Source organism: Lampetra planeri, chromosome 6 (genome assembly GCF_965212315.1).
Source record: "Lampetra planeri chromosome 6, kcLamPlan1.2.h2, whole genome shotgun sequence".
Lineage (NCBI taxonomy): Eukaryota > Metazoa > Chordata > Hyperoartia > Petromyzontiformes > Petromyzontidae > Lampetra > Lampetra planeri.
Genome location: NC_136112.1, coordinates 4,128,195 through 4,152,648, shown reverse-complemented (window position 1 = coordinate 4,152,648; position 24,454 = coordinate 4,128,195). Strand labels below are relative to the sequence as shown.

General features: G+C 47.2%; 1 protein-coding gene across 1 annotated transcript in view; it reads right to left on the bottom strand.

Annotated features, from left to right (window-relative positions):
• LOC144719426 (uncharacterized) overlaps window positions 1-23,809 on the bottom strand; it is a 113,015-nt gene extending 89,206 nt beyond the window's left edge. The window contains exons 1-4 of the mRNA XM_078595326.1: window positions 23,365-23,809; window positions 21,961-22,448; window positions 18,051-18,173; window positions 14,734-14,831 (exon numbers count right to left, since the gene is read on the bottom strand). Coding sequence (XP_078451452.1) covers window positions 14,734-14,831; window positions 18,051-18,173; window positions 21,961-22,346 — 607 coding nt within the window. The 5' untranslated portion in view covers window positions 22,347-22,448; window positions 23,365-23,809. The remainder of the gene's footprint in view (window positions 1-14,733; window positions 14,832-18,050; window positions 18,174-21,960; window positions 22,449-23,364) is intronic.
• Window positions 23,810-24,454: the final 645 nt, after the last annotated feature.

Genomic DNA, 24,454 nt, shown 5'->3' with positions numbered 1-24,454 from the left:
GTCGGCATTCTGCATACCAGACATTCAGCCGTCGTGCCATCATGTGCAGGATTTCGCGGTGGCGCTGTATCGCTCTCCGATGAGTTGCTGGGGTTGTTATCGAGAGTTGTTCGGCAAGATGCTTGGCATTTCACTCCAAATGCTGTCAGCTTATGTAGGGAGTGGATTTAGAATCTCCCAGCACGAAGTGATTCGAGTTTCAATTCCGCACCTGAAGAAGCTCCGCAGGACGTGGCGTGAAACGTCGTACATCATGCCAAGCAACACGTGGCACAACCTTAAAACTCTTCTACGGGACTTTCGGTAAAGTCAGAACAGGTCTGTCGAGAAGACAGAGTCAGACAGAGTCTGTCTTCTTGACAGACCTGTTCTCCACCTGAGGACGGCTGCTTGCGTTGTGGCCGAAACGTCATTATTTCCATTCTACGTGACTTTACCGAAAGAACCAAGAAGATGAATCCCTGCAGTCACGAAAGCTTTAAATCGAAATTTAACCTGAAAAAACTGCTCAGCCACATCCTTTGGACGATCCTTTAATTTCTGTCCTTTTCATATTTTGTTGGGATATCAGAATGGCGTTACGGATTAAAATAATTCACTGAAATGTTGGTTCGATACCAACATTCAGTTTTGAGTGCCTCCGACATCATTGGCAATATGTATGTAATGATTCATCAATAAAAATGAAGGCTCACGACACACACATTGCTAACCTTGCAATTGTAATAAAATTTGGTACGATGGTTTAAAGGGATTGCAATATCAGTGAGTGCGTATCCCTAATCGTGTTTCTCAGCCACAGAGGTTTTAAACGTTTTAAATATGGTACGTGCGCACACAAAGGTTCCTGTATAACATTAAAATTTCGGTGCCACTCTCTCGAGCCGTCGCAACGTCAGAGCCAACGTCACCCCATGCCGGGGAACGTCAAAGGGCAGCCAAGGGGATCTCACCGGGGTGGCTTTCCCGACGGCAGGGTTAATGAAAGCCGGTTTACACGCACAACAACAACACACACACACAACGCGCGCCATTGTTGGCGAGTCGATAGCCGTTGAGAGGAAATTTCCATACCAAATTAAGATGAAGAGAGAAAAAAGAAATTTATATCACGGGAGCAATGAGACGTGCACATTTTTCAAACGCACAATCAATTTTAAGCCGTCGTCAAAATGCCATACCCTGTATCTGGATGCGCGTGTGTTTTAATGGGAGTTGTTCACAATCGTCAATTGAGTTTTACATAATTGTGTCTCCAGTTGGCAGATACCGGGTAGGTTACGGATTACAGACAGGATCCGGAATTTGCCATCCCCCCCCCACCAACACTTCAGAGTTCCACTGTACGCTACTGTACTAGTTATACTAAATCTACACAACTACCGGACTACCAACTCAGCTCTAAGCCCACTGGTTGCGCGCTCGACTCTGCATTTAACCATTCCATCGTCGGCGTAACCAACATATATGTCAAAGAGTTAACGCAAAGAGAGAAAAAACGCGGCCTCAAAAAGTACCATGATGTTTGTGAGTGTCTCTTAGTGCAGCGTCGATCCGAGTTCGATTCCCGCTCACGGCCAACACCCGTGACAGTGGCCTGAACCGGTCCTGGGCCTCCCCAAGCTCGACTCGGCCTCAAATGAGTACCTGGTGCAGTGTGTTAACATCGCCACTAGGGAGACAAAGGCGGCCGGGCGTGATGGTGGCCACCCCCCCCCCCCCCTCGTTGTGTGCCGTTCCAGCCTTCGTAGGTGCTACTCACTCACAGTAATTGCCCCAACGGTCTGTTAAGGGGGTCATCTTTGCCTTGGCGTATCAGTGCCCGTGGCCCTGCTCTGTACGCTACACTGAGCTCCCTGGACTGTCTAGACTCACGGATCACAGCCTTGGCGACGTAGCTTTGCCCCAGAGAGGTCACCCCCGTCGCTCCGTGGCTACTTGTTCGCTGCCGGCCAAAAACAGGAAAGCAGACGACAAATCGTTGCTTCCGGAAAGTTGAGGCCCACTCCAAATAGCTTTTGAAAGTTATTCTTTGCCCGGCGAAATCCCCTACCTGGGCTGGCTGTGCGCAGAGAGTGTCGGGTGATAAATATATTCCTTTGAAGAAGAAAAAAAAGACAGATATGAGAAATGCAAGCTTGTTGGATGATGATGCTGCAGGCTCTGTGCAGTGTTTGTGATTTACTCTGCAGATAAATATAAATGTTGGATCTCCGCCACTTTGTTACTGCGATATTGCAAACATGATTTGCTTTCGTTTTATATGGGGCTGACCTTTCCAATCCCGTTAATAACTTTGATACTTGCGATTAACAATTTAGATAAATGTTAGGTTTCCACCATGTGTATACCGCCATATCATAAACATCAATTCCTGCGTGTTTATTTAGGGCTGTGCTTTCCAGTAACATTCATAATACTGTTCCATGGATACCATGTCCGCGCTGGGATTATTGTGTATCAGTTGCCTTGTATTCGTTTAACATTTTCGCCCATGTCACGAAGATAGACTGCAATCTGAACGCGGCCTTCTGCACAGAGTGTAATGACATCGGAAAGCAAATTAGTGTTGTATATCATCACATCTCGCCACATTGTTGATGCACGCTTCGGAACACATTCGTGCCTGGTGTCGTTTTGCACATACGTAATGCGCCTTCACTAAAACGCACACGGGGCTTAGAGACATGTGAGATTGGTGCCCGTTGAAAGACGTAGCTTAAGTAACCATTGCTCATATTCAACTCGATTTTTCCCACCAAAAAAATAGAGTTTTTGAAGGCACGGACGGAGCCTTGGCAGAAATTTAAGCCGCTTTATTTGAGACGCATCCGTAATAAAAAAAAAGGAATCACGCTTAATATATATGGTTTAATCTGTCAGCCTTCGAGGGTAGCACGAAGCATTATCCAAGACCACCACACTTTCACGCGGAATGTCAGAGTAGCGTCGGTTTTCCTCGACTAAACTTGCTGTTTGATACAGCAGCCATCTCAACAAACCCATATATTTTGTCAGTACTTGCTGGGCGCGACGGCTTTCCACGATTTCTTTGGGGAGGTTTTTTTTTCTCCGACGTGACCCTGGGGGAATTTGAAAAATGTTCAAAAAAACCGCAACCTCCGCCCCGCCGTCTGTCTCCCATCGTCACCCTATCTTGGGCCCTCAAACCAGACCGCGGACGTTGTCACCCACAGAAGCGTGGTCTTAAAGAGCCGAGCCGCACGGAGGAAGGCTACTTCGCGCACCCTGTACGCCCGTGGCATTCCTTCGGCGGCAGCCTTGCGCCAGCGGTACTGTCACGGCACGCTCCCCGCGAACTCTCCACGGGCACTGCTGCGAGAATTGCTATCTCAACTTCGCTCACACCGTGGCTTTCCAACGGGGTTCACGACAACGGCGCAGAACCAAAGCCGGGCATCGTACAAAGACGACGATATCCCGCTAAGAGAGGAAGGGCAAACGTCCGTTGGCAAATGCATAAAGGTGGTAAAGGTGCACGAGAATATATATTCCCAATGCTAACGGTGACACCAACACGCCAGATGTAAAGCAACTGGATACCTAAATCGCTTACAACTGAGTCTCTTTCGATTTAAAGCTTTCGTGACTGCAGGGATTCATCTTCTTGGTTCTTTCGGTAAAGTCACGTAGAATGGAAATAATAAAATAATAAAAATAAAACATAACAAAATAATTCTCACGACGTTTCGGACACAACGCAAGCAGCCGTCCTCAGGTGTAGAACAGGTCTGTCGAGAAGACAGAGTCTGAATGACTAATCTCTATTGCCTCATTGGCTGTACGGAAGAAGAACCACACTAGATATTCATTTTAGGCTAAGTCAACCTAATGGAGGCCCAGGTGTGTGGTTCAGGGGGTTACCGCTCGTCGCTGGTATTGTGCCCGGTAAAGAACTGAACCCGGGATGCCGCGGATTTTATCTCGATGCATTAGCAACTCTACGCCATTGCTTCCGACCACGCAGCGTGGCTACATGACATTTGTATCACACGTGCAGTAAACCCCCCCCCAAAAAAGTGTGCAAATATATACCTTCCTGGGCTTTGGCGGCAGAAAAAAGCAAAGAAAAAAATTTGAAGACTTGACTTGCCCAGCCACTGTTTCGCTTCGTTATCTGCTAAAAAGAAACGCAACTATCTCATTCTCTCTCTTTCTCTCTCTCCCCCAACAAACACGGCAGAGAGAGAAAGCGTCAATCACCCAGACGTCGCACAGACGTCGTCCGTCCGCACCGCGCCGGGCGCGGAATGCGTGAGCGAAGAGGGCCCCCCCCCCCGCCAACGGTGCGGATCGTGACGCTGCGCCATCGCGTGCGTGCGCGCCCGCGTGATGCACACGGCAGTTTTGCACGGCCCCGTGTTTGCGGCCTCTTTCAACCTGCCTAATTCCCCGGCCGCGAAGTGAAATGGGTTCCATGAGAAACGCAATTTCTTTGAGAGGCGGACGGAGTCCACCGACTTGTTTTGCATCTCGCTCGAGTGTGTGTGTTTGTAGAAGTGGTCGACTCAGCCTCAATTGAGTACCTAGTGCGATGTGTAAAAGCATTGCCCTTCGGGAGACAAAGGCGACCGAGCGTGCCGTTCCAGCCTTCATAGGTGCTCTCCAACAGCACTTGCCCCAACAAGTCTGTTGAGGCTATACGGGGGATCTCTGCCTTGTTGAGCAAGTCCCTGTTTGAGCTTTTAACGGTCCAACTTGTTTGAGGTCTCCCTGCCCACAGCTCCTGGTTTTAAACTTCCCTTGTAAGTTTACCATTCAGTGTCACTACTTCAGTTTAAGTTTATGAGCGCGCGTTAATTTCCACTGCAGGCAGGAGAAGGGGAAGGGGGAAAAAAAATCCAAACGAAAACAAATCGACGGAGGATTTTGGTTTCGGCAAAGACTCCCGTGCCCTCTCCCTTACGTGCCACGCTCACGCGCCCTGCGAATGTTGCACGTGGGCGCATGCATTCTCACAAGTGCATTTAGCGCTGTCAAAAGCGTGCAGGCGAGACACAATGCAGACGTGCCGCAGATACTGGGCAGGCGTCTAAACTTCGTCGATGGGCTGTGTATGTCACGGTGTGTGTGCGTGCGTGCGTGTGTCCGTGGGTGCGTGCGCTTTTCTTTCAGCTCTGCCGTCGCTTGCACGCGAAGGTGAACGCTCGCTCGTGTACGCCGCTCGCTCACGCGCGCGCACGCACAAACGGCCCGCAGGGCGCCGCGTAGCATAATGTGTGGCCCAGTGCTGCAGTGTATGCTCAGGATTTCCTCTTCTTGGCTGCTACGAAATGAAAATCACCTTCAACTAGAGGGATTGGATTACATTACAGCGTATAAATAATCTGGAATGGAGCGGTGGCACAGCGGTGAGTTCACTGCGCCGTGTACCCGGTGAAGTGAATTTTGATTCCGGGCCACGGCTAAGATCAGAGGAGAGTGATACCTGATCTGGTTCTGAGCTCCCCCCCCCCTCCATCGTCACCACCCCCCTCCCCCCCATATGGGTTCAGAAACCCACATAACTGACACGGTGTGGGAAGGCCTTCATCCAGCAGTGGATTGACAAATGGCTGTAAATTATTTATGGAACAAGAGACATTTCGACAAAACTTTTGTAATTCTCGCACCGCGTTAAGTCGGTGATGTTAATAACAAGTGATTGATTGAGGGGATTCCTCGCTCGAGTCTCGGGATTATTTTTCAAAAAGAGATTTTCCGTTGGGATGTTTGGTCCAATTTCTTTTTCAAGTTATTATTTACGCGCGGGAGGAGACTGGTGTGCCCAGAGAAAACCCACACACACACACGCGCACTTGTGGGAGTAACACTCGAAGATTCGTACAGATACAAATTGCAAAGATATATAAGCAGATGGCGTCTATCTCGATGCGAAGCTGTGCGTGCAGTTGTACTTTGATGTCAATATTTCGCATCTTTCTCAGATTTTCTCTCACTGTGGTCACGTAGATATCCAAGGGCATTCATTGTAACACATTTGCTATGATATGCAATCTAGATTTGAAGTTTTCGTGACTGCAGGGATCCATACTTGTTGGTTCTTTCGGTAAAGTCACGTAGGTAGAAAATAAAATAAATAAAAACACGACGTTTCGATTGTAACACAAGCAATCATCATCAGGTGGGAAAACCACAGCAAGAAAAGAAAAATTCAGCAAAAAATGTTCTTGCTGTGGTTTTACCACCTGATGATGATTGCTTGTGTTGCAATCTAAACGTCGTGATTTATTTATTTTATACCTACGTGACTTTACCGAAAGAACCAAAGAGTATGATATGCAATGTATACTGCCCATCTACGAAACACCACCAGATTAATTTATATTACTTATCGTGTAAACACTAAATACGAGAAATATGTCACGAAGGTGTTTTCTTCTCAGTCAGGTATATATAACCCTACCCCCGAAGATTAGAGGCATGATTAAGACCTCTTGATTGATGGCTCCTAATAATAACTGACCAATTGAAAACAGGCCAAGATTAAATTACAGTCCTCCCAAATGCTTTCTCTGAAAAAAAATGCCCCCTCCTCCTCCTCCATCAAAAAGAAAACACCCCAAACTACCGCAAGGCGCGCTCGCTGCTACCTCTTTCAGTGCACACGTGATGACTGGCAGGTGCAATAGATAACAACGGCGGAGTTTATATCAATGTAAATAATGCCTCCTTCCCCGTATTTATATTTCCACGTAATAGAATAAATGTTATTTTTTACACAACCCATCGGTAGCACGGCCTTGCAGGAGTGCATTTTATTGGCAAATTGGTATTCATTGCAAGGAAACTGGACCAGTTTTGGCATTCATCATCTCAGGTTTGCTTCAACCATTCCTAGTGAACTTCCCAATGTGTATAGGCAAGCACAGTTCAAATGTGTTAGTTCAGATGATGCTGAACCAAGGCAAAGAACGAACACTGTTGAAGTACAGAGGTGAAATAGCATCACAGGTTTGAGGGGATAAACTATAGACCACACTCTTCTGTTCTGCCTCCCCTATGCCATGTTGGTTATGGGCGTAGTTTGAACATACTTCGCCACACAGCTCAGAGCAAGGTTAATGAAGGGGAACTCCAGGACCGCATCAGACGTCACTTGCCATCGACGTCAGCTGGGGCCAGGAATAAAACTCAGTTTTCTGGGTTCGTCGTTAGTAAGTTAGTTCATGCTCTTCATCCCACGATGGGACATAAGGCCCAAATGAGTTGCCTCCACTTCTCCGTGCCCTTCTGGGTTCATCGTGCAGGATGCTAACCACTGCGGCAATTCATATTCTTTGGGTCTTTCGGTAAAGTCACGTAGATAGGTTCAAATTAATAAAAAAAATACAATTATTTTCATGAATTCCTGCAGTCACGAAAGCTTTAAGACAAGATTTCACTGTGGCAATGCTTACCTAAGTAGTTGTATAAATATGGTCGATTCTTTGGGGGTGGGACAAGGGAACAATCTATTTACATACGAACATATCAGCATCTTGTTTGAAATCATCCATGTATTTAACTATATGTATTCTTCGGCGTTGGATAATATTAGTCTGGAGAATCAATGGGCCGATGGGCTGAAAGAATAGTGTATTTGCACGTTGAGACACGGAGCAGAGGTCTGTTTATATACACATATATTTAAAGTGATCGGATCTCATGTGGTAACGAATAGTCCTTATGAATAATGCACGGGAGAACATTTCTATAGTAAATATTTTTACTGTGCTTTCAGGGTTAAAATCACTAGCAGATGTCATGGGGCGGATATGGTAACTCTTCATTGAAAGTGGAGGAGGAAGAAAAAAAAATGCACTAACGGTCATAATTGTGTAGCATTACATGTAATCACGCATTATTCTATGTTAACTTAAAGACAATTGCTGCCCCATTACAAGCAATTACGCAGCGGGGTACATTGCATCTGCGTCGTTAGTGCACGATCTGTTGTGCGTCGTCCGTCAAGGCAAAGGCTCACGAGCAATGTAAATGCGACTGACACTTGCTCACAGCTGAGAAATAAAAAAGAGGGGAGCGCATTAATTTTTCCCGCGATGTTTGCAATTATTATCCGGGTGAAAGCGGCCGATGTGGCACGGTGGTTCGTGCGCCGCGCCATTGACCCGGCGAACCTGCGTTCGATTCCCGAGCCACGACTACTACCAGGTAAACCTCAACGGCGAGCAGATTAGCCGAACAGGTACTGGGCCATCCCACCTTTGTCACCTGACCCCACCCGCACCGGTTAGTGCGGTGAAGTGCGGTCGAACAACCTCCGCGCGAGCCAAAAGGGCACGGCGGAGAGGCCTACATTTGTCAGTGGAGTGTCCATGGGGGCTGCTGTTAAATCATTCATCTTTTTTTTTATTGTGGAAATTATACTTGTATTTAAGAGCTTGTCTCTTGGAATTTTGCCTCAATTGATACAGTAAATCTGGCTGTGATGGTCCCACCTGATGACGGAGACTTGTGTTGCCTCCGAAACGTCATGATTTATTAGTTTATTTAAATTATTATTTCTACAATTTTTTATTATTTATTTGTATTACTTAGTTATTTTTTACCTACGTGACTTTACCGAAAAAAACCTAAGAGTATGAATCTTAATTTTAGAACTTTCGTGACTGCAGGAATTATTATTTGGTTCTTTCGGTTAAGTCACGTCTAAAGATAAAATAATAAATTAAATTAAATAATAGAATACGACGTTTCGATTGCAACACAAGCAATCATCATCAGGTATAATGAAATAGCGACATAATATCTAACCAGAAAACTATAGACAGACATATTAGCAGACAGATATCACAAGATACATACATAGCGAGAGCAACACTCTCTGTCACCTGTGTTGCTCTCGCTATGTATGTATCTTGTGATATCTGTCTGCTAATATGTCTGTCTATAGTTTTCTGGTTAGATATTATGTCGCTATTTCATTATACCTGATGATGATTGCTTGTGTTGCAATCGAAACGTCGTATTCTATTATTTAATTTAATTTATTATTTTATCTTTAGACGTGACTTAACCGAAAGAACCAAATAATAAGAGTATGAAATTATACGCGTTCGGCGAGGCCAACAGAGGGGATCGCTTCGTTGCGTGGATGTTGTGTTCAGGCAGGCGATATCACTTGTGATTAATGCGAAAAAATCCACGGTGCATTGCTGGAGGTGTGGGTTGCCACCACTGATTTCCATGACTTTTCTCAAGGAAATAAAATTATATGTATTCATTGCTTGGAGTTATATAAGAGCCGTATCCTTCAAGTGAACTAAAGCATTCCTCAAAAGTCAAAATGCTTCCATTGGTGCTAATCCACATGGAACAAACGGTGCTAATCCGACATTCTCAAACTTAAACCCTTGATCTCAGCACTCATCAAAACTCCCACCTTTGATGTAATGAATAATACCAAGTGAAGACTGCACATCGCATGGCGGTGCATGATTGAATCAAGTGCCCCAATGGCTGTTCCTCGTAACGGGTTCCTAAAAAACGTGTGCGTTTTCACGGAGCATTAATCTGCCATGAGCAATCCACTGCTGGATGAATGCCTCCCCAGGTTGTTGCCATCACTCAGTTCTGCGATGTAACAATCCGCCTAACACCTGCACACACGAGCCGATTTCATGATTTCATATCTCACATTGGACAGATGCTTGGATGCGTGCCATTCCTCGGCTTCCTCCACTCCATCACTATTGTTGGCCATCAGCCATCATCACATCTTGTGACGTGTCCTTCCCCAGCCCCACTTCCTTTGTCTCAACAGTTTGCATTCTATCATTAACTTGCGAATGATCTCCAATCCACGTGTTCTTTCTGCCTCTCAGTGTGATTCCAAGCATGCTCCTCTCCACGCTTCTTTGTGCACTTTTCGCAGAGCATTATGGATAGATAGATAGATACGTAATGAACGAACTATAGACATTAGTTCGTCTTTCCGCACACACACGTTAAGTAAAACAATGATATCCATCAGCCCATGGGGCACTTCAGACCAAAACAAATTCGACCTTGCGAGTCTCATCAGCAGAGTAAAGTGCAACGGTCGGTCGACGGAAGTTTCACCCCCGCTTGTTTCGCTGCAAGAATCTCGTGCTCTGCCTGCCTTGCGTGCTATTTTAAAGTCGACGAGTGTTTGTTGGCAGCAGCTGCCGCATTTGGTTGGAATCCAGAACTTCACTCTGCAAGCCGGAAGGTGCGTGCAACGTTCTCCGGTAACCTGTGATATCTTTACCTAAAAGCGGACGCTCAGAAGAGTCGGAAGACTTACAGTAAAGAAGCTGTAAAAATGAAACATAATAAAAATTATCGCGACGTTTCGGCCACAACGCAAGCAGCCATCCTCAGGTGAAGAACAGGACGCAGCGTCCTAATGGGGATGTGTTTATAATATAATTTTATGTAGATATCCACATTTTTTAAATATTTTTCTTCTGCAGTTTTTATTGAAAATGCAATATTTGATATCTCAAAAACCTGATGTGATAGACAAACACTGATGCCAGATTTGGAATCAGCACCCCGAAATTACCTTAAACCCGTTGGAATACCTTATACCAGAAAAAGTGTGTTGACCAGTATAATGAAGACTGATAGTAGAATGTTTCAAAAACCCACCTCGCGGGGGTTCAAAAGTGCGGTCCGTTAACTATTGCGCCTCCGCCCTTCATGAAGACAGTCCTAATATGTTTAGCGTTTACAAATATTACGAAAGGTCTACTTTAGACACGGTTGACGTTTTTGTTGAGTTTGAAGGACCTTTATGCACGCGTTCATTTCACTTACTCGGCATCGTTCCTCGCAATTTTTCGAGGACACCTTAAATCCACAGATCTTTTTCTTTTTAAAATTGTCCCATTTCCTCAGTTACTTAACCAGAATACATCAACTCTCCATTCCGGTAACATTTTCACGAGTCTACATTTTCACTGGTCTCTCGCATTTCGTCATAGGCCCACAGAGAGATGAAGACACACTCGTTAATTACGTGTGAACACACGTAAGAGAGATGCCGATTGATTGATTCATGCTTGTTCCATTACTCATAATACTCCACAATCGGCGCATACCGTGTTGCTCAGAAACACTGCCAACCGCTCGCACTGAACACCATCATTACAATAAACAATAAGGATGCGCTGGGGATGGACCGGTGGGGGTGGGGAGATAACATTATCAACCTGCGAAGCCAGTAACACCTTGTTTGTCCGCGCAGCTCTTAGCCCCAGCCGATCAATAAAACTCCGAGGCCACTCGCTGCTTCTGATGCGTAGTAACAACAACACAAAAAACACACGCAACCCGCCCGACCGCTGTTATTTCTTGCGTGGTATCCCTGACGACGCGACAGCGCTGAGCCACGCAGCGCCACACACATCCCCTTAAGCGCGCCCCTTGCCCGTCCTGACAGGTTGACGTTTTGTTTAGACACACCGTGAGACGCGCCCCGCCTCGTGTGGATTCGGAGAAGACTCCTCCTGGGAGAGCTGAGAGAAAGAGAGAGGCGCTCACGGAGCGAGGCCACCCACTACACTAGCCCCGAAACGAACGCTGAGAGATAGGATAACATTTACTTTGCTCGAGTGATCTTGGAAGCGGGCGGGTAAGGTGCAAACTGAGATAGGCGGTGTTTTTATTATTACACGCGTTTATTTAACTCACTCTGTCTGTTGTATTCTCAAATCTTGGAACTCAATTTTTACCCACTTCCCAATGTGGTATCGACTGCAAACTTGGTATACGTATGTCATACTGATGACAATACCATATTCTATCATTAAAAATAAAAATACATATTTTTTTAAGCAATCTTTTTTTAATCTTATGTTTCGGCTTGGGTCTAATTGTCCACGCTCAACTCACGTTGGCTGTAAATCACCACGGCCAATTACGTTATGGCAAGCTTCGGGGCCACTTCCTGGAGTCGTGGAGTTCTGCCATTACTCGTTCAGTACATTTCATTAAAGCGTGTTTTTTAAAAAGTTTTTTTTAAATATTACTTATTAAATAAGCGGACGGCCGGTGTGTCCCGACAGTGGAACCACCGGTTCCGCCGAGCTGAGCTGGGCTGAGCTTCGATTGATCGGCGAGGCTCTTGAGAATTTCAGAGGTGGCCCTCGGACGCTCGTGCTCGCCCGCATTAATTTAACACCTCCTCGTCGAGAAATGTGTGATACGTACGTTTAACACGAAGGCTTTTGCAACCAATATTGTCCATGGTTTGGGTTAGATCGCGTCAATATCGACGTGTCGTTAACCTGCCACCACTCGATGTTGTGGGTTTGCTCTCCAACACACAAGCGGCGTGTGCCGAAGGAGTAATGTATCGGCACGTCTTGTTTTACGTGACAAACCTTACTCATTGGCTGTGTCGGGTGGTGGCGGGCTAACGACACATTGATATTTACGCGATCTAACCCAAACAAAAAGCTTTATTGTAGAAAAGGGGGCTGCTGCTGCTGCTGCATAATGGTCAGCGTACTGGACTTACATTCCACTGCTCACCGGTTCTGTATCGCGGCGTGGCGGTTGAAACAACGGGCAAGTTTTATTAAATGCCCTCGCCTCTGCCGACGCAGCATTCTGAATATTAGTCGACTGCTAGGTGGCGTGCGGTGGGGGTCAAGCGTGGGTCCTCGCAGTTATTCCACAATTATTATTTGGTTCTTTTTTATTCCAAAATGTTTGGGCGTCGTAGAAGAGTAGGCCAAAATACCCCTTACCAGAAGTGTTTTTTTTAAGAACTCCCACGAGTGAAGAAGGGGTTTCTCACCAGCAGTGGTCTAATCGATACATCGTTAGGGCTGCACTATCGCCACTTACACATGAATAAATAGGCGCAACTGTTACGCCTAATTTGTACTGCCTAATATCGTGGTTGTGTGGTTGTAGATGAATACGTACATCCCTAAGCAATAGTTATCAATTCACCGGTTTGGTCAACCGCACGCAGACACGTTGCGGTCAGGTGTATGCGTCTCTCGTGATGTCCACATCTCGTACCGGCGTCTGTATTCCGGCGGAAATTAAGTTGCAACCCTTCAGATGTGACAAAGCCAAAAAGGCCGCTATGTATGCATGGTCGTCGATCACCGCTGGCACTTGCACGTGTCTGGCAGTGCTCGCATAGAGCGGTAATTTAACCCTGGTTTTCTTCATAATAGAGGGGGGTGTAGAGGGGTTTGATCGCGTAAATATCAATGTGTCGTTAAACCCGCCACCACCCGACACAGCCAATTAGTAAAGTTTGTCACGTGAACAAAAACGTGCCCATTCGTTACTGGTTCAGCACACACCGCTTGTGTGTTGGAGAGTAAACCCACAACAACATTTACAATTATAGTGTAGTGTATAGTGTAGTGTATAGTGTAGTGTATGTTGGAGAGGAAACTCACTACAACATTTACAATTATAGTGTAGTGTATAGTGTATGTTGGAGAGTAAACCCACTACAACATTTACAATTATAGTGTAGTGTATAGTGTAGTGTGTGTTGGAGAGTAAACCCATTACAACATTTACAATTATAGTGTAGTGTATAGTGTAGTGTATAGTGTAGTGTATAGTGTAGTGTATAGTGTAATGTGTGTTGGAGAGTAAACCCACTACAACATTTACAATTATAATGTAGTGTTTAGTGTAGTGTATGTTGGAGAGTAAACCCACTACAACATTTACAATTCGAGTACGACGTTTCGCCAGTCATCGCAACCAGCATCATCGGGCGGAACAGCCCAGAGTTGTTGTGGAGAAATCCTTCCGTTTGCTTATTTTTATTTTCCTAGTGCCTCTCAATCATAGACCACCACCCAACACTCGTGCCTCAAAACCACACAGCCTCTACCTCTGCCCGCACCAGTAGCTCACCTCTATTCTCCATCTCACCATCTCCCCCCCCCCCCGCCTCATTACTGTGGTTTGATCTCCTGCCAGCAAGGCAAGCTTCATAGCTGGAGAAACGCAGCGGCGCCCGGAGCCGCCTCGTTCTTGTCTCGCCAGATATAGAAAGGATCCGACTACTTTGCGGCAAACAGAAGGAAAAAAAACCCGCGCGTAAATAAGCGCTATTGTGGTACTTGCCACCGGTGCGGAATCTGTTACGAGCGCAACCAAACGAGGCGCCAGCGCAGTCCATATCTCGGCATAAAAATTCCCTCAATTTCTTCCCACAAATAAGCTCAACCGTAGAAAATCACGAACGAGGCTTGCGCCATCGCAAGCTGTTTACTGATGCGTATCGAACGGTCGGCGTGACTATACCAGCCTGTGCATTATGAGACATCTCCTTTACCAGTGGCAAAATATAGTAGTAGGTTTTTACCCTTTAAACTGGTACAAAACTAACACCTTTATACAAGGCATCATGTTTGCAATAACCACAACACAAGTAGTCAAAATGCAAACAAAAAGAAACAACTCTGATAATGATAATAATATGCACTGTCCTGTGCATCTTCACATCCCCCCCGCACCTCCGCCCTTTGATAAAGTTACCGCTGCCCACATCGCCTCCCACACCCTTTAATCATCATCCTCGATTTCTTAAGACCACCACGGGCCCCCCCCCTCCCCCCCGTGGCTTTCCTCTTCCCCCATTGCCCAACCCAACCTGACTCCATCACCACCGCCCCCCCCCTGCCCAACACCGCTGCTCCGCTAACCGACGCCACTGCCATCTCTGCGCTCGTCTGACCGGCCCCCGTTCCGACTCACCCTCCTCGCAGCTGGGACCCATGAAGCCGGGGCAGCACCGCCACTCGAAGGCCGACACGGTTCGATAGGTCACGCGATACATCGGCCGGATCAGTGTCCTGTCACACGCGCACACACACACGCGCACACACACACACGCACACAAGGACAGGGATCCCTCGTGTGGCCTTTGACAGCTGGCACGGCGAGGAGAACTCGATTGGTGGTGTGGCTGACACCACCCGTGTGTGACACACACAGACAAAGATAAAAAAAAAGATCCCCCGTATAGCCTTGACAGACTGTAGGGGCAAGTGCAGTTTGCGAGCACCTATGAAGGCCGGAATGGTACACGAGGGGGTGGGTGTCCAGCACCACGCCCGACCGCCTTTGTCTCCCCAGTGGCGATGTTTACACACCGCACCGGGTACTCATTTGAGGCTGAGTCGACCTAGTGGAGGCCCAGGACCGGTTCAGATAATCGTCACTGGTGTTGGCCGTGAACGGGAATTGAACCCGTGTCGCCAGGTTCATAGCGCAGCGCGCTAACCGCTACACTACCGCTCCCCTGACACACACAGACACACAAAGACACACACAAAGATACATACAAAGATCCCCTGTATAGCCTGTACAGGCTGTTGGGCAAGTGCTGTTCGAGAGCACATACGAATGCCAGGACAGTGCATAAAGGGATGGTGTTGCCAGGAGCACTCTGGCCACGGAGTTTGCCTTCGTGCTGTGAGGCTCCTTCGTATCGACTCGGATGGAGGTTTTTTTTTGTATTCTCTCTCATTTGTATTGGCTTCTGACTACTCTGACTGCTCTCTAATATATTCTGCCCATTTGTTTGTTGGGGTTGCACCCGATTCAAGAGCCGAATGGCTCACAGGGCTATATCAAATAAATGAAACTGAAAACCGAAACTGAAAAAAGAAAAACTGAATATCCATTGCCACATATGATCTGATCGTCTCGGTTTGGCCAATGACCTAAATGTACATTTTATTTTGCTTAAATTCTGGATATATTCTTTTTCTACGCACACCATGCGATGCGTGTATCGTGAGCGTACAAATGAATTTTAACCAACGCATAACTGCATGCTCAGCTTTAACATTTTACTGGGGAAACACTGAATGTGCACTGCTATTCTTAGTTTTTTTCGGTAAAGTCACGTAGGTAAAAATATTAAAAAGTAAAATAAAATAAAAAATCACGACGTTTCGGAGGCAACACAAGCTTCCGTCTTCAGGTGGTACCGTCACAGCCACGACAGCTGTATCAAGTAAATGTGCACTGATACTTTGCATAGAGAGGCAATGCGTACAACCAGAAAATCGTGCTGATTAAATACTGTGCAATCCAAGCCAGTGGGTGTTGCTCCCTCTCTCTCTCTCTCGTTAAGATTCCAGGGACTTAAAGCTTCAGGTATCACTTGTTTTTGTCTTTACCGGCCAATGTAAATAAGGGCCCTCTCCCAGTGATTATGAAGGACTTTGCCCTCAAGTGTAAGAGACCAGAGTCTTTATCCCTCCGAGGAGTTTTTAGGTTCTACCACGTGTCGTTCGCAATGATGTCCGACGTTTTGGACCACGTACTGGGAGATTCTTCAGGAACTGAATCAGCTCCAAAACGCGGTAACAGCCCGAAAACGCATCGAAGAGCGACGAAAGAGAGAGCTGGTGAGAGCTGAAGGCAGCGCGCGACGGGAGGCCTGTGTAATTAAAGTCTCTGTCTCCCACTAAAATCTCCAAGTGATGACAACAGGCACAACCTTCTGAACACGAACAGCGCACAAAGAGATCAACTGTTCTTCTTGGTTCTTTCGGTGAAGTCAAGTCGAAGGGAAATAATAAAATAATAAATAATAAAACATAATAAAATTATTCTCACGACGTTTCGGCCACAACGCAAGCAGCCGTCCTCGCGTTGCGGCCGAAACGTCGTGAGAATCATTTTATTATGTTAAATTTTTTTTATTTTATTATTTCCCTTCTACGTGACTTTACCGAAAGAAGAAAGAAGATGAATCCCTGCAGTCACGAAAGCTTTAAATCGAAATTTAGATCAACTGTTTGCAAGGATAATTCACCAGAATTTGGTGGCAGGAGTTGACGTGAATTTGCTTCTAATCACATCTCTACCTCGTCCCCCCCCCCTAATTTTTTAAGCCCAGATTTTGAAACCCTCATGTCTGTAGAATGCGATATCTGTGCCTTGTGCTTATCGCGACGTGGTTTGGCGAGGCTTCTTTCTTTGCACTCGCTTTGAAGATGAGATTCCATCCATTACCCGATGTGCAACTGAGCTTCTCCTGTCAAGCCCTAAGCTCTGTGTGTTCAGGTCTAAACTTTGCTGCGTGGTTGTTGCTTTGTTTATATAGGTGACCCTTGCAAAAGAGACGTGCTAGCCTCGGTGGGTTTCTCACCTGTGTGGCATATCGTCAACAATAATAAAAATAAGCTCACGATGTGTGACTGGCCCTCTCTCTCCCTGTCATCAATAGTTCTGGAAAGTGACCACATTAAAATGACAATGATATTGGCTATAACGAGAATGGCAATTCGTACAGTGGGTATATCATTTGCGTTCACACTTTTGAATACATTCCCTTCACTCTTGTCATACATAAGCAAATGACGAATCAACTTCCTGCTTCTTCCAAGACGTCCAGCCTGGCGTTGAAGAGTATGCCAAATATCCTTGCTTGCGCCACCGCTTTAGATTTCCCGTCAGAAGGAGATCTCCCGCTAGCGGAAAATATCAGGCCTGCACCTTTACCGGTTTTTTTTCCCAAGTGCGCTTATACCTCGTGCTTTTCGATTTAAAGCTTTCGTGACTGCAGGGATTCATCTTCTTGGTTCTTTCGGTAAAGTCACGTAGAATTGAAATAATAAAATAATTTACTATTAAACATAACAAAATAATTCTCACAACGTTTCGGCCACAACGCAAGCAGCCGTCCTCAGGTGGAGAACAGGTCTGTCGAGAAGACGGAGTCTGAATGTTCATTCAGACTATGTTCATTCAGACTCTGTCTTCTCGACAGACCTGTTCTCCACCTGAGGATGGCTGCTTGCGTTGTGGCCGAAACGTCGTGAGAATTATTTTGAATGTTCATTCAGACTCTGTCTTCTCGACAGACCTGTTCTCCACCTGAGGACGGCTGCTTGCGTTGTGGCCGAAACGTCGTGAGAATTATTTTATTATGGTTTATTATTTTATTATTTCCATTCTACGTGACTTTACCGAAAGAACCAAGAAGATGAACCTCGTGCTTTGTTACAAGGGCAAGCGAGTGACCCGACGGGAGCGACGAAGAGTTGGGAGGGCACCTGACGATGTTGGAGCAGCGCAGGGGCCAGCGGCAGCTCTGGTAGAGGCGCTGAGTGTAGGTCTCCGAGCCGTTCTGCACCTGACACGTCACCATCTTCGTTACCGTGTACTGGCACCAATTCCTGCAGCCAGAACAGGTGCGGATTTCATTAAAACCTTTCCGCTTAATCCATCGGAGAAGAAGAAGAAGAATGAGAAGAAGAAACAACAAAACAACTCACAGCCTGAGAAGAAGGGGGGGGGGAACAGTCACTTATTTAAGAGCATTGGAAAAAAAAACATTTTCTTTCAGACACTTGCCTTCATTTTTGGGTGATCATTATTTACCGGTGTATTTATTCAAGGGGAGATTCACTGGGATCAAAGCACGCTAATTGTGCCCGATCTCGTCAGCTCTCCGAAGCTGAGCAGGTGTAGAGCCTGGTTATTACTCGGATGGTAGCCTGCCTTGGAAGGCCCGGGTGTTGTCTGGCTTCAGACTGCGAGGTTGCCAAGAGGAGGGCAATATGACAGTGGATTGAATCCATCGGTGCGGAGATTTAAAATGTCATCACATGCGTGGGTGGGCTTTCTCTGGGTGCCTGGGTTTTTCTCCCGCGTGCAAAATAGTGTTGAATGCGAATGGCCAAACGAACATATCAATGAAGGGGCTCTCCTGCCAACGTATTCGATGAAAAAAGGCATTATTATTGTTAAGCTTCATATGACCACTTTTTCGAGGATGCTTTGTCTCCGGCCTCTAGTGGGGCGTTTGGCCATTGCATTTCAACGTTTTCTTTCCAAATTTGGCCAGGCCACCAAACACCATGATAGACACCACATTGGCCTATTTGCGGAAATGTTTACATTTTGCAAGCGAGCAGATGGGGCTGCTGGGCTTTTACATATACTCTGAGCACAACATGTGGATTTGCTATATAGCCATGGGAATGCAATTCACGGAACTCCGTGGGACCACCCAGTTCCCCCTTCTTTCCACTTGCAAATGCAAAACATTGAAGTTTGAATGCCCAAAAGTGAGTTTGGCTGTACAAATAAGTGCAGACAATGCAAAGATCTTCAAGTGACCGGAGGAAACGTTCGTACGAACTCGCCACGTGCGGCCACGGATGGTGGAACAAGGGGGTGCCTGGGTAAATTCGAGGCGAGACGTTATCACACGTGAAATGCTGTGAATACTCACACCGATTAGCAACTAATTACAGCGATGTAAAACACGAATTCCTTCCAAAACAACATCCTTTTACCAGTGGGATTGTGACGGGGCATTTTTCCGCGATAAACCATCTCGGTCTCGCCCGTCAAGAGTGAACTAACATGTCAAGTTTCCAACTGTATCGCAGAAAGTTGCGGCGGATCGGTGACTTGGTGCCAATTATTTTAAGGGGTCTGGGCGAAGGCCAACTGTTGGATTCCGATGACCGGCTGTAGCCTTTCTGGAAGGCAGGTCAGTCACACGATTCACAGGATCAAGAGTCACTTTGCCGTCGCCAACAGAGCCAAGTGCAAACGGCCCCGAGCGAAGTGAAACTCTGGCAAGTTTTCGTTTACAGCGATCGCACGCGCACAAACATTTTACCTTGTTACAAGAATGTGACACGAGTCGCATGGTAGATGTGCCCTACTGTATCGGTAGCCCTTCGAACGCCTTCCCAATTATCCAGGAAAATTACCCTTTAAAATGTTTTTTTTTAACACAGCTCCTACAACCAGGGGGGGGTGATATGTAATGGAAAACGTATGTCTGGGTAAAAAAAAAGTTTATGACTTCAGCTTCATGCTGCCCCAGCTGCTAATAAGAAACATTTTCCGCAAAGTTGAGCTGAGCTTGGAGACATGTCAACGTGATATTCGCATACCCACTGCATTTCGTGTGCATCACTTGTAATCAGAAGTGTCGTGAATGATTCCGTGGATAGATCACGAGGAATGTTTAGAATCGATTAAGCACAACAAGAGCAAAATTATCAATTGCAATCGTCCGCTTCCGTGTGGCGTGGAATTGATTGGCAACATGCATGAGGTGAGTGAGCCAGTGGATAGCTTCTTATCGCAACTGCCGACAGATGGATGATGTGGGCAGCGGTGTTTCTACGTGGCCCACGGGTCCAGGTTGATGACCGACAGACGCGGCTGTTCTCAATTGAATTCTAATCAATGAAGCCAATCAATATTGCATGCCTACTCCTTGGCAATGGATATATACAGTATGTGGCAATTGTGCAATGAGGCCGTAGCTCAGGATTTTTTTGTTGTTCACGCACAAGGCTCCGAAAAAGCAATCCCACGCGCCCTCGCATTCTAACACAAACAGTCCCGTTGGGCATCGCTGAACGGCGGAGAAAACATCACGGTCTTACAACAACATAAGTGTTACCAGGCGGTCCATAGCTACATTGTTGTGTTCTTCAATCGAGTTTGATGTGACGGTGCTCTCTGTGCAGGTGATGTGACAATGCTCTCTGTGCAGGTGACGTTCAATGCCCCAGTTTGAAGGGACACCGGATTTTAGTGATTCATCGCAATTACGTGAAGATATTTTTTATTTATTACAACTATGATATGCTTGGGAGAGGTACAATTAAAGTAAGTACTCTACCATTACGCAACAGCCTATTCTTTCATACGATGTCATTTAACGTCCCTTTTTACGGCAGCTCTTTTTCTAACTGCACAAAATGACGAGGGCAAATTGCAGGAACAGAACCATAAACCGTGTGACCTGGGCAACGTTCCCACGAGCCCAAAGGAGGGGAGGGGGGCTTATGGAGCACGGGGACGTGAATCCGAGCTGCGCCGCATTGATCATCCGTGTAACAAATACACTTCCACTTAAGACAACAGCAACAAATGCTTGGGTCGGCAACTGGGCCATTCCCGTGTCGTGTTATGCAGCGGCAGAGCCGGATCCCGGCCGTCATGGAAATGCTTCATACGTGTGCTGACCCCAACGTCGAATGGGCTGCTGCTAAGCATTACGCAACCTTCTTCTTGGTTCTTTCGGTAAAGTCACGTAGAAGGGAAATAATAAAATAATAAAAAGAAAACATAATAAAATACAATTCTCACGACGTTTCGGCCACAACGCAAGCAGCCGTCCTCAGGTGAAGACCAGGTCTGTCGGGGAGACAGCGTCTGAATGAAACACCACCACGCTTGGAGCGTATATTTAAGCTGGGTTGGAAGGGGAAGAGCGCCTTGACAAAATAATTTGCATATCAAGAGGAATTTAGCATATTTATGGGAAATGCAGATATGTACTAATCACATTAGTACATATCTGCATGCTAAATTCCGAAAGAACCAAGAAGATGAATCCCTGCAGTCACGAAAGCTTTAAATCGAAATTACGCAACCTATTAAACAGTGGAGCACCTCGGTCCATGATGTACAAGCGACATCCCGCCCAGCTCTCCGCCGTACACGATGGCCTTCGTGAATCCCTCATCACCTGCCAAACTCCCCCGTGTGATACAAAATTTGCCGCTGTCAAGTTCGCTCACCCATCCCCTTGCGCTGACTCCCAATCTAATGCCGGTCAACTTGAAGGTCACCCCCCCCTCCCTCACTTGTCTTCCAGATCCACGCGGCCCACCCGCACGTCGACTTCTTCTCCTCTCTCGCCTCCCTCTAAACCCCTCCTTCTCCTGCCTCTCCCATCGCACCTTGAGGTCGCATTCGCTAATTCGAAATTGTGGTCGCACTAAAGATGTGGATGATGCAATTGTCATTGTCGATCATCTGCTTGCCACGATCAATCCACTGCTGGATGAAGCCCTCTCCAGCCCCCCCCCGCCCGGACACCCCCATTTCTCCCGATAGCAGGTGGGGGGAATGGGGGGGGGGAGGGGGTGAATATTTTCTGGAGCTAAGCCTCGGACAGCTCCAGCCAATCGCATCAATCCTCACCGGGATCGCTGCTGCTGGTGGTGGTGCTGCTGCTGCTGGTGGTGGTGCTGGTGGTGCTGGTGGTGCTGGTGGTGGCCTCCTGCCTGCAGGTGCTCAGTCGTTGCCAGATGGTGCTGCTGTCCCTTGCTGGCCCCGACTGACCCGGACGCGTAAGGGTAGCGGAACGATGCCCCGCCACCACCGCCACCGCTGCTACCGCTGATGCCACCGCCGCCGCCGCTGCCGCCGCTGCTCAGGGTACCGGGGTGCGAGGATGATGCGTGGCGAGTCCCGACGCCCGGCCGCACCACCGCGCACAGCAGCAGAAGCACCAGCAGGCGGTCGTGCTGCTGCGGCCTTGGAGTCGTTGCGCCCGGCGCCCTAAGGGAGGAGTGGCCCTCCTCCATCCCGGGATGCCACCGCCGATCTGCTGCTGCTGCTGCTGTTGTCTCCTCCCTGCTCCCTTTCCTCCTCCTCTTCCTCCTTCGCTTCCTCTTGCAGGTTGTTGCCTGCAAGTAGCCGCGGGCACATTGAGATGATTGTGGCTGGGGACCCGTCATCTGGAGGGAGTGCCCTGGCCAATAACGCGTGCGGCATCAGCGAGTGTGCTACACACGTGCGTTTGTTATAATCTAAATATCCCCGCACCTCAAGTTGAGCACGGCTGGCTACGCACGGTGCGAAAGAAGTTCAGCATACGTCCACACACACACATACACACACCGGGCGTGTCTGCTGATAACCGGTTCAGAGTTTGCGTGCTTAAATATGTGGTGAAACGCAATGTGCATTATATGCCTGGACGGCTAAGCAGTCGAGAAAAACATGTTATCTTTATTCGGATAGATATAACAGGTAATGTATTTATTTGTTTTGTTCTGGATGAAGTCCATCCAGGAGAGTTTACATAATGTACGGCCCTTTGTCAATCCACTGCTCCATGCTGTGTCCGGTCACCGACATACTTCACCGCAGCGGTGAAGAGTTTTGGGTCGTGAAGGAGTTCGCCCAAAAACCGGTTCAAAGCATCGCTGGCCACTCATGTTAGCCGTGGTCGGGAATCGAACTCGAACTCAGGACGCTGGGTTCATAGCGCTGTGTGAACGAACCACTGCGCCTCGCCCCCCCCACCCCCCAGGAATTATTTTTTCTTGAAAAAGGCCAGTCGGCCGAAACGTCGATCTCTTCATTTAGTCTTAAGGGCGTCGAGGCAACATTCACCGTTAAAACAACCAACGCGCGGCGCTTTCACTTGCACGTGATGATGACAAGCAACCATCCAACCATCCAGCATATGCATGTAACACTCCCGTATGCGCAAACACACCGGCAATTGCTCGACAGGTGAGGAGGTGCGAATGGCCCCCGACCGGCTGCAAAGTGCCGAAAGCCAGCGAGAGGAGTTATTGAAGCGTGCGGACTCACTCAGTGTTTGATGTCAGCTCGCGACGACGGCACGGTCATGTTAAACTCTGCAGCTCAACTTCGCGATGTTGCATTCCACACGGCAGGCAAAGAACAGAAGCAGCAGCAGCAGCAATCTATCCTAGACTGCTACATGCATTGACACATACACAGTATGGCTTTTTTGCTCAAGTCCCGAATTCCACAATACACTACAGATAATAGTATACACTACACAGACAGTATATATATGATCTCTACTTTGCGCTGAGACCTTGCTCGGCTTGCCTTTGCTGCTGTTGCTGTACAAGAGTCGCGCGCAAAGAGGTGGGTGAGGGGGGCAGAGCAACTTTTGTTTGCACAACGAACGCCGCAAGAGATGACTGTCTCTACCGCAGCAGCAGCAGCAGCCACTGTTACCCAGACCGGCTTCCAAAGTGCGTGTGGGTGATGATGTCTGGGCTGTGGAAGGGACCAAAGGGGTTGGTTTGGGGAGGGGTGGGTGGGTGGGTGATGGTGGGAGGGTGTAAGGAGTGGAGTGGGTGGGTGTGCGTGTGTGTCAAAGATTTAAAGTCTGGGCTGGATAAAGATGCCGCGCGGTTTGTTCTACAGAAAGTCAGCTTGTTTATATACATCGTGCGTGTCTTTTTTTTCCTCCCTCTCTCTCCAAGTCCTAACATGCATCGGCTTTGTACGCGGTAAGAGTGCAACAGCTGCGATTCTTTGCACGTGTGATGTCCTTCAGATATCAGTTTGCGAAGTCTTATTTTGTTGTTGTTGTTGTTGCAGTGAATTGGTAATGTTACACGCAGTTAGATATTCATCTGCTTGGGAAATGGGAATAAACGGAGCGGGTTTTTTTGTTGTGTGTTAGTGATTTATTATTGCATTGTAGACTATCATTGGGTCCTCTTCTCGTTTTAGAGGGAGTGCTCTTACCAATAACGTCTGATATTTGTTTTTTAAGATGCTTAACTATGCTGAAAAGATGCAGACGGTTGAAATTATCCCAGAATTTCCTCCCTTGGACAAATCCTGGTGGTTAACATAACTACATCATGCCAGTAGACCGATGGACTAAAATATTATCCATGTTTACGTTGAATTTTGC